The sequence below is a fragment of the Glycine max genome, chromosome 20 (assembly GCF_000004515.6).
Source record: "Glycine max cultivar Williams 82 chromosome 20, Glycine_max_v4.0, whole genome shotgun sequence".
In the NCBI taxonomy this organism is placed as follows: Eukaryota; Viridiplantae; Streptophyta; class Magnoliopsida; order Fabales; family Fabaceae; genus Glycine; species Glycine max.
Genome location: NC_038256.2, coordinates 895,985 through 914,250, shown reverse-complemented (window position 1 = coordinate 914,250; position 18,266 = coordinate 895,985). Strand labels below are relative to the sequence as shown.

Below are 18,266 nucleotides of genomic sequence, written 5' to 3'. Positions count from 1 at the left end.
CAAAAGTCTTTCACATTCAATTCAAAGTGTTCACAATAATAAATTAATTAAAATTCTGTATCTGTTAAATATAATATAACTTAAGTGAAAATAATAGAAAGAAAAAAAAAAGAAGAGAGTTGAATTTAGAGAAAATGATAATGATAATGTATATTCATTTGAAGATAAAAAGATAATTAATAATTAAAAAGTTATAAAAGATAAATAAAAATAAAAATAAATAATAACAGATAAAGAAAAATATAGATTATTTATAAGATTACCATCTTCCTTCTGACCCTCTCTCTAAGTTATCACATACAACGTACACATAGACATTCATAATTCATTGCTATCACCACACACAAGCCTAGCTCCTCATCATACCACTGCTTTTCTCTTCCCTCTATCGTTTGTTCTTTCCTTCATTCACTCTCGCCGCCGCGCGTGCTAAAAACCGTCTATTCCAGAATGGGCAGCGAGGGCGTGCCGTCGACGGTGGCGGAGGTCATGTCGGTGGCGGCCGTCGAGCTCACTGACGCCTCCAGCTGGTGGCACGACATCGACGACTCTCCGCTGTGGCAGGATCGTATGTCCTACACTCTCGCCGTACTCTACGGTATCGTGGCCACCGTAGCTTTGGTATCGTCGCGTGGCGTACTCTTTCAATTCCAAATTAGGGCTTTATTTTTGTTTATTCGTTTTTTTTTTTTTATAAATTTTTTATTTTGATTGAACTTTAGGTTCAACTGGCTCGGATACATTTGAGAGTGCCGGAGTACGGTTGGACCACGCAGAAGGTCTTTCACTTTCTCAATTTTTTGGTGAATGGGGGTTTGTATCGTTCAAACCTTTTGTTATTTTACTTTTTGAAATTATTTGTTTAGTAACTGCTTAATAATGTGACGCTTTGTTAAGGGATTGTGCACTCTTTTTAATTTTGCAGTTCGGTGTGTAGTTTTCATCTTCTATCGGAACGTGCAGAGGTTGAAGCCAGAGGTATTCGAGTATAGGGAATGGAATGTAACATTTAATTTGAGTAATTTTTTCTTAACATAAGATTAGTTGTTTATTATTTTCTAATTACAGAATGTGGTTAGACTCACTTATACTCACTCACTGCGTTTGCTTATGTTTGTAGATTGTTCAACACATCTTGCTTGACGTGCCGAGTCTTGCTTTCTTTACAACATATGCACTTTTGGTCCTGTTCTGGGCTGAGATTTATTACCAGGCAAGTTTGATTTGTGGTGCATTTGCTTCTACATGGTTGGTTTGCCTCCTGTGATTTTCTTATTCCATGGCAGTGTGTTTTGCTGATTGGTTTTGATGGGCTGATTACTGCCTCGGTGTTAAATGCTTTTGCAGGCACGTGCTGTATCAACTGATGGGCTGAAACCAAGTTTCTATACGATTAATATTGTGGTTTATGTTGTTCAGGTGAAAATTTTATTGTTTACAAAGTTTGTGTATGTGATCAACTATTGAATGATGTTTGACTTTGGTTGCGTCGTTGCGATTCACTATATGGTGGCTAGAAGGAAAATTTTGTGTGATATCCAATAATAGGATATAGTAGTATAGTTGTGCAACTAGGTTATGGTTGTAGAGATATGAAGGAATAGATAATAATATTGGTTTCTAAATTCTAAGTGAGCAATATTCAAGCATTTAATAATAACAAACTAGATTCAAATTTTTTCTATTTCACCTTGAAACATCAAACTGAATTCTTTTGCTTCCTCTATGCTGGCATCCTAGATTTGTTAACATGCTTCTTTCCATTGACAAGTGACTCCCACTCTCATAGCTTCCTCTGCCTTCTCTATGTAGAAGTGAATCAAGCTAGGCCTAGCTGAAGCATAGCTCAATTAGGCAGTTAGTTAGACTATTTTCTCTCCTAATTTTGATCAGGTGCATCGCACCTCATAGTCTGATCAGTTGCATTGCACCTTTCCCCTCTTCTTACAAATACCTTAGTTATTTTATTATGGGTTCTATCCGTTTTTTTTTTTTGCTCAGTCCATTTGTTGGTAATTAACATTTAATATTCAATTTATTTATCTTGTGTCATTAGTTCTTATTTTAAGATGCATTGAAAGTTTCAGATGGCTTTTACTTTCAAGTTGACTAGTGGAGTTTGTTGAATATGATCCATCTTGTTTTTTGGTTTAATGTATATCAGATTACTTTATGGTTAATATTGTGGTGGAAACCTATCAGTGGACTGCTCATTTTGTCTAAGATGTTCTTTGCAGGTTTGTCTATGCTGGAGATTTGGTTTGTCATTTTTATTATTTGTGACACCTTTATCAGTTTTTGCTAACGCATATAATATATATGTTGCAATAGGGGTCTCTTTGTGTGCAGCCATAGGCTTTCTTCTCTATGGTAGAAGGTAATTGCTGTATTCATATCCAACTCCCTTTGATGCATGAAACTATTGCATTAAGTTACAAGATGCCACCCATTGAGTTGGGGATTGGTTGTGTAGAGAAAAATGAAGTAGAATCTAGAATAACGACTCCTTGAATGAGCAGAAATGAAAATTATTTGCCTTTGTTTTTGCTACTGGTTGGTCAGTTCTTCCTTTCTGGACTGATGAAATAAAATGGTGCTAAAAGATGGGCCTGGGGGAGCATACTTTGTAGATTGGTATACATCTGTATTGAGATCAGGGTCCAATCCTATATTGAAGTTTCTGTTGTAATTCTCTATAGCAGCTAAAATTTAACTTCATAGGCCATTGGTGTGGACAGGACTCTTCATCCCAATTAAATAGTTTGTTGTATTGTTGGATCTTTTAAGTCAAACTCAGAAGTATAGACTGATCTTTACCACATTTGAAATCTTTTTTACAAATGAATTATTTTCAATTCCAAGATAGTTCCTTTGTGTCTTGATTACTGCTTTCAATATTTGGGATCTGGTCTTCTCTGAAATTTCTTACATTAGTTGCACTGTCCTGGTTTTGTGAGGTGGTAGGATATATGATTGTAACCAGGATATCCATGAAGAAGGATAAAGGGATAACAATTGTGGCCTTTGAGAGTCCTAATTTTGAAATGACATAATGTTTGTCATATGATGTGTTATTATGATCTTCAATTTTCACCACCAAGCTAGTTTTAGTGCATATCTTGGTAAACATGGACGCTTCATGGACCCATTTTACCTTTGTTTAAAAAATTCTAAAGTTTCTCTCCATGACTCTATTTTACCATTTACTCTCTTGGCTGACTCTCATATTAGTGCTATATAATCTGTGCAACAAACATGTATTCTGCAACCAAAGAGAAGATAAAAACTTAATTGTCCTAGAGCTGATTTAATGGCAATGCCACACCTATGAAAATGCATGCATTCCAGACCAATGAATGAACTGAAGAAGTACACTAAAGAATTGTGTATGCTTTACTCTACCACTAAATATTGGCCTCTTTACTTTTACCAAAACCTTTAAAATAAAAAGGCAGGAATTAGTGTTCCAAAAGGATTGTTCCAAGGGACAGTAGCTGCCATGAGGCTAACAAATTTGTAGCAAATCATTTTTTTTTATGTCTTATTAAGCACCGCAGTTGAAAGAATATTTGGAGAGCTTTAGATTTCCAAATGGGTTTGTTGATAAGGAAGAATTGACTTTTGGGAAAAAAGGAATTTACAAGAAAACATGCCAGGAGAGTGAACAATCCACTTTCCTTTCAGACTTATCCAATGTACAAAGCAGAATCAAGTTAGAAACAATTTTTGTATGTGTTTTTTTTTTGGCCTTTATTTTTTTTATTCCTAACCCCAAAGGAACTCAGTTGTATGTGAAGATAAGAAACGGATATTATCTGAAAATGTGGCAACCAGTATGGACAATTTTTTATTTATCCAAACTAGAAATTTACAGAAACTGGGACTGGTAAATCCTTCAAAAATAAACATAATCAGCTTAACAGGTCGAAGGATTTTTTTTTTTAATCGTCTTTAGTTAGTCATGGTCTTATTTATTACCCTGATTTGGATACTGCTGTGAGTGGCCTCAAAGATTTTTAAAATTTCGAACTATATTTGGTTTTAGATTTGGTAGCAGTAAAGTTATCATAAATCATAATTTACCTGGGAGCTATGTTGCTGCATCACAAGCCTTTACAAGCTACTTAGTGATCATACCTCATTTTATATTTTTAAGCTTTTGTGACTTTCTATGTCAATTTTCTTCTCCGTTTACTAGTTAGCATATCCTTCTGTTTCTCTGTGACCTGGTTCTCAAATGAAATTTCCTCTTTTATAAAATTAGAGAATTTTAAAGTTGTGCCTTGGTGACTTGTTGGTCATGGGTTCGAATCCGGAAACAGCCTCTTTGCATATGCAAGGGTAAGGCTGCGTACAACGTCCCTCCCCCATACCTTCGCATAGCGAAGAGCCTCTGGGCAATGGGGTACGAAGTTTTTTTATAAAATTAGAGAATTTTAAAGCAGATAGATACTTTTAGCTTCAATTTTTAAATTAAAAATTTGAATTTTGTCAATGTACTTATGCTTTGTGTACTTATCTGTATTACCTTCTGACTTTTCTGATTCTGCATCCCCTTCTTGACTGTTTTTTACAGACTATTCTTAATGCTACAACGCTTTCCTGTTGAATCCAAAGGGCGATGTAAGAAGCTGCAAGAGGTATGCAATTTGATGATGGGATATTCCTCTTCTTCCCTCCTTCACTTTGACCCAGAATTAGGTAGTGATCGCCTAGCTTATTCTGGGCTCCTCTTTTTAAAAGGAGAAGCTGAGTCAAACAAATTTTTAAAAAGGAGCTTTAAGAAATGTAGCTTTTTTTAAATGAAGAAAACTAAAGAAAAAGGATCTTCAAGGAAGCTAGTTTTAGGAGCTTTTGGCTTCTACTTCTCCATAATTTCAAATCAATCCAATGACACTCCCAAGAAGTTTCAACTGAAAAGTAACTTTTAAGCTTAAAAAGTTGTGGAATTACTAGATGGATTTAAATTTAATTTTAAATTCAATTTTAAAGTAGCTTTAAAGTTCAAAAAACTCAAGGCAAATGCTATCTTAATCTATGTTAAAATTATAGGGGCTTGACTAAGCAAAAAGGAAGAGACAGAAAAGGAATACTCAATATAAGATTATATTGATATGGTGTGTAATAATATCATACATAATACTTACACAAATGATCCTATCTCTGCTAATAACCTGGTCAAATACCTAATGTAGCATTACTAATACAAATTGAAGGTCACTAATTAATAATAATAGTAGCTCTATTTTGGGTTGAGGTTATGGAATTTACCAATTGCCTATGAAGTCCTCTCTAACAACGCACCTAAAAAATTGATGTTCAATTTTATCTTAAGTAATTATATTACTTTTATCTTTTCACATTCTAGTTAATCTTAATTTTTCTTGTACACCAAAATGCTTCACTTTGAAAATACAATACATAAGCTCATAGCTTATATATGAAATGTCTTGATATAATTAAATTACCTAAATTTAGAAATATAAGGTCATCAAATAATTCTAGCTATGTCATGTTCCTATATAGAGAAAGTAATGAGTAACTTACTAAAACATAAATGTGTGACTAGCAAGCTAACTAGAAAAGAAAAAGCTGAAAGGAAATTTAAATCATAAGAACAAAAAGTAAATATAAATAGCTCGTTGTGGAGTATTGATAGACAAATATTAATGTGTGTGCATATATATATATATATATATATTATGAAAAATCACTTGAATAATATATTAATCAGGAGAATGCAATTTAGAAAATGACATAAATATAAAGTGGGCTCCACAAAACTTTGTTGAAACGGTAACTCGTGCTAGAGACATAAGCATCGTTGGAAAGATAACTCAGTAGAATGACTATGGTTCATAAGTTGCATAGAAAAATCACCATCTCTATGATCCACATCCCACAATAATAAGAAAAGTCACCAGAGTGTCTGTAAGTAGAAAAGTCACCACTAGAAAGATTGTTGTAGGAAGGTATGTTGCCAAATCTGAGGTATTGAGAGGGAAGAGAATGCCAGAATTGAGACATGACAAAACTTTGCTCCCAACTACTACTGCAGTTAGGGTTTGTCAAAGAGATAAAGGTAAAGACACTTTTTCAGATGCTAGGAAACTCAGCAGGCAACTAGTGTCAAGACCATATCATGCTGGATGGTACTACTTAGATATCATGTTAAAATTATAGGGCCATGTGGGATGCCAATATGAAAGGGGTGCATAATGAGGGGTCAACTTCAAGTTCTATATACAAGAGCCCGAGAAGATGTGATGCTATGATGGATGTTGCGTGCACATGGGAATTGGCTAAAAACATGGGAGCTTTAGATGGAAGAGATGAAAATGGAGTGTTGACTAGAATGGTTGCTTTAGATGGAAGAGATAAGTCTAAATTTGAGAAGTTGGGAAATAGGGAGGGTGATCAATGAAGATAATTACCTACAACATTAGAGGTTCGGGGAGGGGTGTTAAATGGGGAGCAGTAAAGAAACTGGTGGTAAATGAACAAGTTGATATGCTATGTCTACGTGAAACTAAGAAGGAAATGGTGGACAGAACTACATGTCAGGCTTTGTGGGGGGATTTAGAGGTGAAATGGGCAACCAGTCCAGCAGTGAACAGTGCTGGAGGCATCCTATGTATATGGAGTGAATCATCTTTTGTACCAAAGAAGGAGCTTATTGGCAGTGGACTTAATTTCACTAGAAGGTATTTGGAAGGATGATGGCGCAAAAATCACAATTGTAAATACATACTCCCCTTGTGATGCAAACTTAAAAAGAATCTTGTGGGATCAGATTAAACAATTAAGAAATGCAAGTCATGTCAAATTGTGGTGTATTGTTGGCGATTTCAACTATGTAAGGAGACAATTAGAACAAGTGAGGGTTGGCCAAAGAGAGCAAGGTGGGGGGGGGGGGGGGGGTCATGACAGAATTTAATGATTGGATAGCGGATCTAGAAGTTGAGGATGTGTCAAGTGTAGGGTGTAAATTCTCTTGGTATAGGCCAAATAGGACAGCTAAAAGCTGGTTGGATAGGATTCTTATATCTGCTGAATGGTTCTCTAAATGGAGTGGAAGTACACAATTCATATTGGATAGGAATTACTTAGATCATTGTCAAATTCTGCTGAAATCAATCATTGCTGATTGGGGCCCGAAGCCATTTAAGACTCTAGACTGCTGGTTTCAAGATAAATCCTTTAGGAAGACAGTTCGGGATTGCTGGAGAGAGTGCCAGTACTAGGGTGGGGAGGCTATGTATTAAAAGAAAAATTGAAGTTGTTGAAACAGAGATTAAAGGTGTGGAATAGAGAGCAGTTTGGGGATATCCACTAGAAGCTAAAGAGGGCAGAGCAAAAACTCAATGACTTGGAAAAGAAAAGGGAGGAAAGAGATCTGACTGAGGAGGAAATCAGGTTGAGGAAGGAGCTGCAGGAAGAAGTTTGGGTGACTACGCACTCAAAAGAATCCATTATGAGGCAAAAAGCAAGAATAAAGTGGTTGAAAGAGGGACTGCAATTCAAGATTTTACCACATGATTGTCAATTGGAAACGACGCAAAAACATGTTGCGAGAGATTTTTATTGGCAGATGTTGGGTGGAGGAGCCAAACAGAGTAAGGGAGGAAGTCAAACAATTCTTTATGGAAAGGTTTGAAGAATCATCATTCGAGAGACCAAGATTGGGTGGTGTAGAATTCAAGACCATTAATCAGGAGAAAAATGCTAAATTGGTGGCCTGATTTGAGGAGGATGAGGTAAGGGCAGCGGTGTGCGAATGTGGAAGTTTCAAGAGTCCAGGACCTAATGGACTAAATTTTAAATTCATTAAGGAATTTTGGGACGTAATGAAAATAGATGTCCTATGCTTCTTGGTTGAATGTCATGTAAATGGGTGCTTCCCAAAAGGCAGTAATGTCTCCTTCTTGACTTTGATTCCAAAGGTTTGGGATCCCCAAAATCTAAATGATTACATACCTATCTCTCTGATAGGCTATATTTACAAGATTGTCGCCAAAATCCTAGCTAGAAGACTTAAGAAGGTTATGGCCACTATCATTGATGAACGTCAGAGCGCCTTTATAGAGGGGAGACATCTTTTGCACAACGTGGGGTTGCTAATGAGGCTTTTGATGAAGCAAAAAGGGGAAGAAAAAGTTGTATAGTCTTTAAAGTCGACTATGAAATGGCGTTGGAAGGATCTTGTGTCTTTTAACCGAGCACTACTTGGTAAATGGCGTTGGAACTTATTTCAGCATACTGGCGCTTTATGGGCAAAGGTTTTGGAGTCGAAGTATGGGGGATGGAGAAATTTAGATGAGGCTAGGAGGAATCATAAGGAGTTGATATGATGGTGGGACTTATGTGGTGTGTGGATCAGAAGAGGAAGGTGGGTGGCTCAATGATGGTGTGAAGTGGAAAATAGGATGTGGGTTGCGGATAAAGTTTTGGAAAGATTGGTAGAGGGAGGACAGGCTGCTTTTGATGGAAAAGTACCAGAGTCTATTACATATCGCAACAGCAACACCACACTATTCAGCAAATAGGCATTGAGGTGGGGAAATCATGGGAATGAAATTTTGAGTGGCGGAGAATGATGCTGGAAGGGAAAATGGAATTAGCAGCCAGCTTTATGGAGGATATTGAGGAGTTGAGGATTCAGCCTAACCAACAAGACAAATGGATTTAGAAAGGGGATGTGAGTGGGCTGTATTTAGTGGGAAGTGGATATCATTTGCTTAATGAAGTGGTGGCGGATGAGAATTGCATATTGCAACAGCAACACCACACTATTCAGCAGATGGGCGTTGAGGTGGGGGAATCATGGGAATGAAATTTTGAGTGACGGAGAATGATGCTGGAAGGGAAAATGGAATTAGCAACCAGCTTTATGGAGGATATTGAGGATTCAGCCTAACCTACAAGACAGATGGATTTGGAAAGGGGATGTGAGTGGGCTGTATTTAGAGGGAAGCAGACTTCATTTGCTTAATGAAGTGGTGGCGGATGAGAACGATGATGGGGCATTCACAATCATCTGGAAAATGAAAATCCCAAGCAAGGTTGCACACTTTGTTCGGGGGTTGGTGAGGGACAGATTGCCAAAAAGAGCAAACCTAAGAAGAAGAAATGTGATGTTAGATGATTATTTCTGCCCGTTTTGTTCGAGCATCCCACACTTTTTTTGGATGCAAAAGAATAATGTCTTTTTTGGTGGGAGAGCCTTGCATGGACAGAAACTGTAACCATGTTCCCTGCATCACCTAAGGAACACTTTCTTCAACATTCTTATTGTAAGGCACCAGAAATAATCCAAAACAGATAGTGGATTTGGTGGGCTTCCCTCACATGGTGCATTTGGAATCTCAGAAATAGAATTGTTTTCTCAACTGAGGAGTTTAATGGACAGAAATTGATGGAGGATGCAATTTTCTTCTGCTGGTTGTGGCTTAGATATTTAGACAATGATATTTAAATCTGGCTTCTTGTACAAGGGCGGGACTAGGCCATAGATATTTTTTGTAATGGTTGTTTCCGCTTTCCAGTATTTAGGGGTGGGGATTATGGTATTCTAATATATATTGCATATTTCCATACCATAATCTTTCATTGACAACTTGCACACTGGGATGTACAGATTCTAGTACTAATTGTACTGTTTATATATATATATATAATACTTTTTCTGACCAAAAAAAAAATGTTAAAATTATAGGGCTTTTATAGTTAAAAAGGAGAGAGAGAGAGAGAGAGAAAGAAGGAAAAAGAGATATTAGAGTCTCTGAATAATAATATAACATGATAGCTAGATGGATATTTGTAGAAAATCTAAAAATATTTTTTTATATATTCTAACAATCTACATGTTTCTTTTGTAGGTTGGATATGTGACAACCATATGTTTTTTATGTTTCCTTGTCAGATGCATTGTGGTGGGCCCCTTTTTATTTTTAATTCATAGTGTTTCCTGTTTGCTTGGTTTCGAAATTGAGTTTGATTGTATTTTGTTGTATCAGATGTGTTTTAATGCATTTGATAAAAATGCGAACCTTGATGTTTTGGATCATCCTATTCTAAACTTCATATATTACCTGGTAAGATGTTTGTGTTCCTTCCCTTATTTTGGTACTTATATTGCCATACTCCTTACTGTTTCTTTTAAATTATTGGTATGGTAGAAGACCATTTTTATATAGGAGGGAAATAAGGGAATATAGGTGGGAAATTGGGTAAATGGTGTGTTGGGTGATTGAAACGCCAACTTTGAACACCACAGCGTCAGCCCCCCTTGGCAAACAGAGATGCCACTAGGCTCTGAGGCCATTGGCTCCTCACAGAGATGCCACTATACTAGTTATCATTTGTATTTTTGGGTCTGTTTTATACTAGTCTGGTTACTTTTTCTTTAAGCTGAGTGAGGTGAGGAAAGCTCTGACATATCCTCTGCCTATATTTTTTTTCTAACCTGAACTGTTAGTTACTTAAATTCAACTTTGCTTTCTGGTGTTTGGCATTACCGTTAGCCTTTAGTTCTGATAAGATTTTTTTTACCTGCAACCAAAATGGAAATTGAGCTAAATTGGATAACAAATCATCCGTTTCAAAACCCCCACCAATTCATAGTGAGGATATCTCTTGAACAACTTTTCAACCACAGAGATGTTGTTTCTCAAAATATTGCCTATTGATACTCTGATGTTGATATTCTGATTTCCATTTGGAAGGGTATTGGATTGCTATTGTGAGGTATCGATAATAGCATTTTTTACCATGTTTTTTGAAATGCTTTACTCTATAATACTTTAAAGAGAAATGCTTCCTGTATAACAAATTATTCAAGTTGTACAACCGAGAGATATAAAGAGAGAAAAGATAGAAGTCTGAATGTAATAAATAATGGGGTGGAGGGAGATAGACACAAAGAAAAGAGATTGTATAAATTGTTGTATGAACCTCCATCTCTACTTTAAAATAATAAAACCTCCATCTCAAGGATAAGCAATTGAGAAAGGTGTTTGTATGTCTTCTACTAGAAAGTGTCTCCCACTCTATTCCTCTTACTGTTTTCCCATTCTTGCTGCAGGTGGTGGAAATATTGCCTTCTTCTTTGGTCCTTTTCATTTTGAGGAAGCTTCCACCTAAGCGTGGTATCACACAATATCACCCAATTCGCTGAAAAGGGGATTTATCAATCGTTCACTATTTTCTTGAATGATTATCACTCTCCAAGGGTAATTTTTTAGAGTAGAGACAAGTCAGTCTTCTATGTTCGGTGGCAAAGCTTGTATGCTTTGTCTCTAGAACATTATGGTTTAGTTTTGCGATCCAGCATTTCGACACGATGATAATTGGGAGAAGGGGATATAGTGATATCTTGTATAATTAGTGTTTTGAACTGCTACGAGTTCGTAAAATGTATTGCCCCTTTGATTTCTCACTCATATTAACTTACTACATTAATTTCTGCACTATATCCCTAATTTCATTTCTTTAGTGGAGCTTTAGTTTTTGTTTTTACAGATTTGATTCTTTAGTTTGATCATTAAAATTCATTCGGAATCGGAGTCTTCCTAGATGAAATGTTCCCCCTTGAAATTACCACGTTTGAATACTAAATACTATCATGATTACTAAGATACAACCAAAAGAAAGTAAAAGAAAAAAAGAAAAGAAAAGAAAACAAGCATTTCAGTACGTGTTTTCTATATGATGACATTTTGAAGATTTGCATACCTGGGTCAGATTTGCTTTAGATTTGATGAAGTGATTATTAAAAAGTTGCTGCTATGCTTGGTTGTGGAATCTTAAGCGATAATGTGAACCTGCTTCTTCATAAACAGTCATTCAATTGTCAATTGGTGTTAGTGTGAATTATCAGCTACTTAGTATTTGAATGTTTGGTATGACTTCCTGGTTGAATGGTAGTTTTGAATTGATATACACGACATTAAAACGTCAAGAATTTTTTTAGCTGAATACAATGAGAGCAAATAATTGTTATGTATATAATACTATTTTTTTTGTTCCATTACGACATAAATGGTTCTAATGCCGAATAAGAAATAAAGTAAAATAAGATGCTTGTGATGTAACATTATTTAATGTAATTGCCTACAAAAAATTAGTTGAAAATTTAAATTCTTTTAACGAGATGAAAAAGTGATTGAATTAATAGTATGAAAAATAACATTAGTTTGTCAAAGAGCAATTATTCATTACTGATAGGTGTAAAATATAAGTTAATTTGATAGTCAATTTGAATTAATAAGTAAGTGTAATTTCTTTATTTTATTATTATTTTTAATGAAATAATGAAGAAATTAACATCTTTGTTATTTTTTACTAGCAAAATTTAAAAGAAGAAGATTTCAAATGCTTTAGAGAAAAAATTAATACAAAAATTGGAAGAAAAAGTCTTGAAGAAAAATTGGAAGAATTGAAAAATTCGCTTAACGTGCAAGACAGGTCCAGAGCACAACACACGTTTAGCGCAAAAAAAGTCCACGAAGAAACCCAAAGACACGCTTAGCGTGAAAGTTCGTGCTAAGTCCGAAGTCAACATAAAAATTAAGGTACCCTAGTGCCTATATAAAGAGGAGGAAGCAGAAGAAAAAGACATGGAGTCTCACAACCCACGTACTGGGTCTATCCCTTAGGGGGAACCCTCCCTCTTTAGTCATCCATCATCTTCTTCCATCCATCTCAACCTCCTAAAGTGTAAAAGTCTCTCATGACAATGAGAGACTAAAACCCCCCTTAATTAGGGTCTTACAGATCTAAAAAGTCAATAGATGTATTGTAATGTTTTATATCTATCAATACAATCAGATGTTTTCTTTCCTATTTCTTATTATTCTTTCTTATTTTAAGTTCATGTATCATTCATTTTTGCATCATCTTTAGGGATTAGTCACTCGAGAGACAATCATCCTTTATAGAAATACAAGGAATGTCTTACATGCATTAGTTTTAAGGGTTATTCATTGGGAAATGATAATATCTACAGGAGAAGGTATCTCAACATTGCATTTCTAAGGACAGAGTTACTTTGTTGTCTCTTGCATACATGTTTATGATTTCATCTTTGTAAAGAGATTTGGGAGAGAAAATATAAATTAGGCTCTTGATCGTGAGAGACCCGGGTTGAGCATATTAAGGTAGGAAAAATTCACCAATTTGATAGAGAAAAATTTAAAATAATACATCTTAGGCTAAGGCAGACTAGGTCCCAACATCTTATCTTTCTTTATCTTCATCTTATCTTTTATTCTTATTTTTTACTTTTCTTATCTTATTTTTCTTTATCTTCTATTTTCTTTTATCTTTATCATCTTTTAATTTAAATATTTTATCTTTTCTATCTTCTATTTTTTTCTTCTTATATTTATCTTTTCTTCTTAATATTTATCTTATCTCCTATCTTTCTTTATCAATTATTTTATTTCTTTTTTCATTGCTTAATAATTGAGTTTGCATCAATCTAAATACAAACAAAATTCGTGGATTCGATACTCAAAATTTTAAGTACTTTATTGCTTATCACAAAATTGGTACATTTACCACTCGGTTAACAATTACTTTGTCAAATTTCGGTACCTTTGGATACTTGCTACACATTTCCAGGTTACTGTATTTCATTTCAAAACATTTGAATGAGTTTGTTTTTTTTTTTTTACAAGAAACAATATATAAAAATTAGAATTAAAAAAGTTGTTGAGTATCTTAAGGTTAGCTAAATATAATTATATTTAATCAGATTATTCTTTTTCAACATCAACATTGTTTTATTTTAGTTAAAAAAACATTAATCAAACAATGATAAAATTTTAAAAAACAATATCTTTTGCAAATTTTAAACAATAAATTAATTTTCTCCCCCAACCACTACTAGTACTTTAAAAATATTAACTAGTATTTTTTAAATGTTTAGAATTTATTAAATATAACTTGGCTATGGATAAACAAGCCACCACTGTTCATAAATACAGTGATGTCGCACAAAATAAATTTTCATTTGACTTTGAACAGATAAAATGGAATATGGGTTATGGCTAGAAAACATTAACGTTCGTCATTGGTGGGAATCTGAAAATAGTATGTTTGTGATTGTCCCACACCACACGTCATTTTTTGAGTGGCTAACTAGATCCACATGTTTCTAAGATATCGTACTTCAGATAATGCCATGACATCTATCTATCTATCTATGTATGAGAACCCAATTAAACCACAACAATCCTCAATCTTAAAGTTTTTCTCTTCCAAACAAAAACCACAACAACAACAACTACTGTGATGGCCATTTCAAGTTCTGCAGAATGAATACTCAATTTTGCAGAACACCACCACCCCATCACGTGCATGCACCCATCATCCCCACGTGCCACTTCCCTTCTTTGCACACTGTCTCACCCTCCCACCACCACCGACGTTTCTTCTTCTTCCATGCCAATTTCTCAGCTTCTCCCACACCCATCTTGGAAGAAGAACCTTCTTCTTCCAACACCCCCACCATCATCCATGTTGTAGATGTTAACTTCGCTGCTGATGTTCAGAAACAATATTCCAAGCCAGAACCTGAGAACTTGAACGAGTTCTTATGTGGGTTGTTTGAGGATCCAAAGACTAAAGAACTTGCTTTTGACTACTACCAAAGGTTGAAAGAGAGACCAGAGTTTAGACCCGAGAAGCCAACACTGAAGCACGTGATCAGGTACTTGGTGAGTTTGAAGAGTTGGGGTTCCATTTTGTCTGTTTCAGAAGACTTTAAGGTTTACCATGTGTTGCCTGATAGGGCTACTTGCTCTAGGTTGGTTAAGTTTTGCATTGAGCATAGGAAATTCAGGGTTGCTGAGTCTCTGCTTTATGTTTTTAAAGATGATAGTAAGGTTGCTTTCTTGGCTTTTAGTTCTGCCATGAGAAGTTACAACAAGCTGCATATGTTTAGGAACACTGTTTTGGTGTTTGAAAGAATGAAATCGAGTAATGTTGTTCTCGATTCGAGAGGTTATTTACACATTATGGAAGCTTACTCTAAGCTCAATGAGTGTGAGAAGGTGGTTCAGTTGTTTCGTGAATTTGAGAGTAGGAAGTTAAGAGGTTCAAGTTATTTGGCTCAGATATATGTGATTCTATGTGAGTCATTAGCGAGGCATGGAAGAGCTTTCGAAGCGCTTGATTTCTTTACAGAGATGGCTAAGAAAGGAATTTCTGAATACTCAATTTACTCTAAATTGATATACTCGTTTGCGAGTTTGCGTGAGGTTGTCGTGGCTGAGGAACTTCTAAGAGAAGCTAAAGGAAAAATGACGATAAAGGATCCTGAGGTCTATTTGAAGCTTGTGCATATGTATATTGAAGAAGGTTTGTTGGAGAAGACTTTGGAAGTTGTCAAGGAAATGGAGGATGCAGATGTCAAGGTTTCTGATTGTATACTATGTACTGTTGTCAATGGCTTCAGCAAGAAAAGAGGGTTTTTGGCTGCGGTTAAGGTTTTTGAGGAGCTGATTTCCAAGGGCTATGAATCGGGTCAAGTCACCTATGCTTCGGTTATAAATGCATATTGGCGTCTCGGGCAATATAGCAAAGCAGAAGAGGTGTTTTTAGAGATGGAGCAAAAGGGGTTTGATAAATGTGTTTATGCTTACTCTACCATGATTGTGATGTATGGAAGAACGGGGAGGGTGAGAAGCGCGATGAAGTTGGTGGCCAAGATGAAAGAAAGAGGGTGCAAACCAAATGTGTGGATCTATAACTCCTTGATAGACATGCATGGGAGGGACAAGAATTTGAAGCAGCTTGAGAAGCTGTGGAAAGAAATGAAGAGAAGAAGGGTAGCACCGGATAAGGTGAGTTATACTAGCATCATTGGTGCTTATAGTAAAGCAGGTGAGTTTGAAACCTGTGTGAAGTTTTTCAATGAGTATAGGATGAATGGAGGGCTTATTGATAGGGCCATGGCAGGTATAATGGTTGGTGTGTTCTCTAAAGTTGGTCTGGTTGATGAATTGGTGAAACTTTTACAAGACATGAAAGCAGAAGGAACAAGACTAGATCAGAGGTTGTACCAATCTGCTTGGAATGCTTTTAAAGATGCCGGGTTGCAAATTCAGGCAAGGTGGATGAAAGAGAGCTTCCTTGTGACATAGTGTTCTTTCAATTTTGCAAACAGTGGCCAAATCTGAAGCTGAAATATTCGAAACCGGTGAGTAATTTGATGCTTGCTTCTTCAGGCACTTTGAGGTGTACAAAAAGATCTATCATAGATATATATCATGTATAGGTTTTGGTGATGAAAGGCTCTTGCTTGTACAATTTTTAGCTTTATACCCTTTCTATTGTATGCTTCCAAAATCAGATTGTACTCAAGAAACGTCTTTTTAATTATGACTTCCATAATCAAAGTAAAAGGCCATTAGTAGCAGCACAAGATGGAACTGCGTAGAGTGTAAAGTCTTTCTGAAACAAACATGTACATAACATTTAGTCAAAGAATTTCATATTCAGTGTAGCATACTAGCATAGCATCCATCAATGCAGGGGTTCTGTTTTCTGTTGGACTTCATAGCAGTAATTTCTTATAAATTTTGACATAAACTAAACTTGTGGGAATATAGGATTCTAGTGACCGTCATAATAGTAATTTTGTGGCCCAATTTATAACGTTGCAGAATGCAGACTTGCAGGATATTAAGCGTAGTTCAAAACCCATGAATATACAATGACACAACAAAATAACATTTAGAAAAGAGAAATGTAGCTAAACAATGTTAAGAACTGAGGTATATTATAGTAGTGATGGATAATGGGGACTAGCCCCTAAGAAATTAACAATGATACTTTGTTTTTGATGAAAGAAAACAGGAAATAAAAGAAGGAAATTGAAACAGAATCAGAATAGTAATAGGGTCTCAGACCTTGTTGCACTTGCACTGCAGGCCTTTCCCAGAAGGTAAAAAACACTGTAGTCTTGTGAACGAAGTATAATGGGTTTGGATTAGATTCAATTTTTCCAGAATTAATTCAAATTTCACGTTGAAAGCCAAAGTAACTAATAGTAGCTTTCACCTTTTCGATTTTCCACTATTATTTTGGGGGCTAGAATCAATTGTGGTAGCTATCCAAACACTCTATGCTTCTTCCACTAGACAGATATACTAAAGAAAAAATAGATCATGCACTAAATAAGTTTGTTGAGTTTTACGATAATAATCTTAAAAGTCATACCGACAATTGTCTCCGATTGGTTGATAGTGTAGAAATCTTCACACTAAATAAGTTCATAGCTATTAAACTCTACTAAATACTCTTCCACTAATCTGGACTCTGAAATTTTTCTTAGTAGAATCTTGAAGAGATGTTTTAATTAAAATTTTGGCAACATCTAACATTCTCCTTTCCTTGGTATCATTATCAGAATTGATGATGAACGCTCCAGAAGTGAGAACTAGTCTCCAATAGAGCTTCTTTCCACGCATGGACTAATACTCCGTAACGCTCTATCCATGCTATTTGATACAATGGATAACAAAATCTCCTGATCATCCTCAGCCTCAGCCTGCAACAAAACCAGATGTCTTAATAGAAAAATATCCCTCCTTGTGGAATTTTTCTTGGATAGAGAACACGTCTTCAATGTAGTTCACCTTTCCTACAAAGGCCTTTGATAACTTCTTAATATGCTTTGCTAATTTATTAGTTTCAGATAGGTCTCTACACGTTACCCTTAAACTGCAATTTTAGTCATTGTATGTTATCATTAAAATACAATTTCGTTCTTATAACTAAGCATTACAGTTGACATTGGTCCGTCTACTTCAGCAAAGTTACTTAACTATCATCCACAGAACAAATGTGAATGATGGAAGCTACTTTTAAGAACGTTTTGAATTTATTTTATTTCGGGGACTAACAACTAAAAATTATATACACTTTTGGGGACTAATTTGATCATTTATCCTTTTTTTTCTAATAATAAAGTACTGAAACCTGCCTCTTCTATACAAAGCGTTTGGGCTGAAATAAATTTGGTCTACAAATATACTGGATGATTATTTTTTTTTAATCAAAGATATCTCCAACTGATAGTTTGAGACAGAATTCTTTTTGAGGTATAGAAATTGTCGAAGTAGGTTATGAAAGTCTTCTCCACTGCATGATTAACTTAATTACACAACTAAGGTGCCACCGTTGGTCATTTACACCCTGTCAATTGTAGAAACATTTAACAGTGATTGATGGTTTCAAGAATAAAAAAACAATCTAAT

The 18,266-nt window shown here is 35.4% G+C and overlaps 2 protein-coding genes across 4 annotated transcripts; both read left to right on the top strand.

The window, feature by feature from the left end:
- The first annotated feature begins 276 nt into the window (after positions 1-276).
- LOC100776183 (tobamovirus multiplication protein 3) lies at positions 277-11,471 on the top strand. Of its 3 annotated transcripts, XM_003555690.5 has the most exons (11): positions 278-621; positions 723-813; positions 926-978; positions 1,121-1,213; positions 1,348-1,419; positions 2,165-2,237; positions 2,332-2,377; positions 4,577-4,640; positions 9,879-9,932; positions 10,017-10,094; positions 11,084-11,471. In XM_003555690.5, exons 1-11 carry the CDS (start codon positions 451-453, stop codon positions 11,174-11,176), a joined length of 888 nt encoding a protein of 295 aa, XP_003555738.1. In that variant the 5' UTR covers positions 278-450; the 3' UTR covers positions 11,177-11,471. The 3 variants fall into 3 exon arrangements, with proteins under 3 accessions (XP_040869047.1, XP_003555738.1, XP_040869048.1); XM_041013113.1 differs by having other exon boundaries at positions 277-621; positions 9,879-10,094; XM_041013114.1 differs by lacking the exon at positions 10,017-10,094.
- A 2,742-nt stretch (positions 11,472-14,213) lies between these two features.
- On the top strand, positions 14,214-17,730 carry LOC100819668 (pentatricopeptide repeat-containing protein At5g13770, chloroplastic). The gene is made up of 2 exons (XM_003555687.5): positions 14,214-16,204; positions 17,417-17,730. Exon 1 carries the CDS (start codon positions 14,319-14,321, stop codon positions 16,146-16,148), a length of 1,830 nt encoding a protein of 609 aa, XP_003555735.1. The 5' UTR covers positions 14,214-14,318; the 3' UTR covers positions 16,149-16,204; positions 17,417-17,730.
- Positions 17,731-18,266: the final 536 nt, after the last annotated feature.

Coding starts and splice junctions, on each gene's coding strand:
- LOC100776183 (XM_041013113.1), top strand. CDS start 451: ATGGGCAGCGAGGGCGTGCCGTCGACGGTGGCGGAGGTCATGTCGGTG. Junction 1,214..1,347: donor GGGCTGAGATTTATTACCAG/GCAAGTTTGATT, acceptor ATGCTTTTGCAG/GCACGTGCTGTATCAACTGA. Junction 10,095..11,083: donor TAAACTTCATATATTACCTG/GTAAGATGTTTG, acceptor TTCTTGCTGCAG/GTGGTGGAAATATTGCCTTC.
- LOC100819668 (XM_003555687.5), top strand. CDS start 14,319: ATGAATACTCAATTTTGCAGAACACCACCACCCCATCACGTGCATGCA.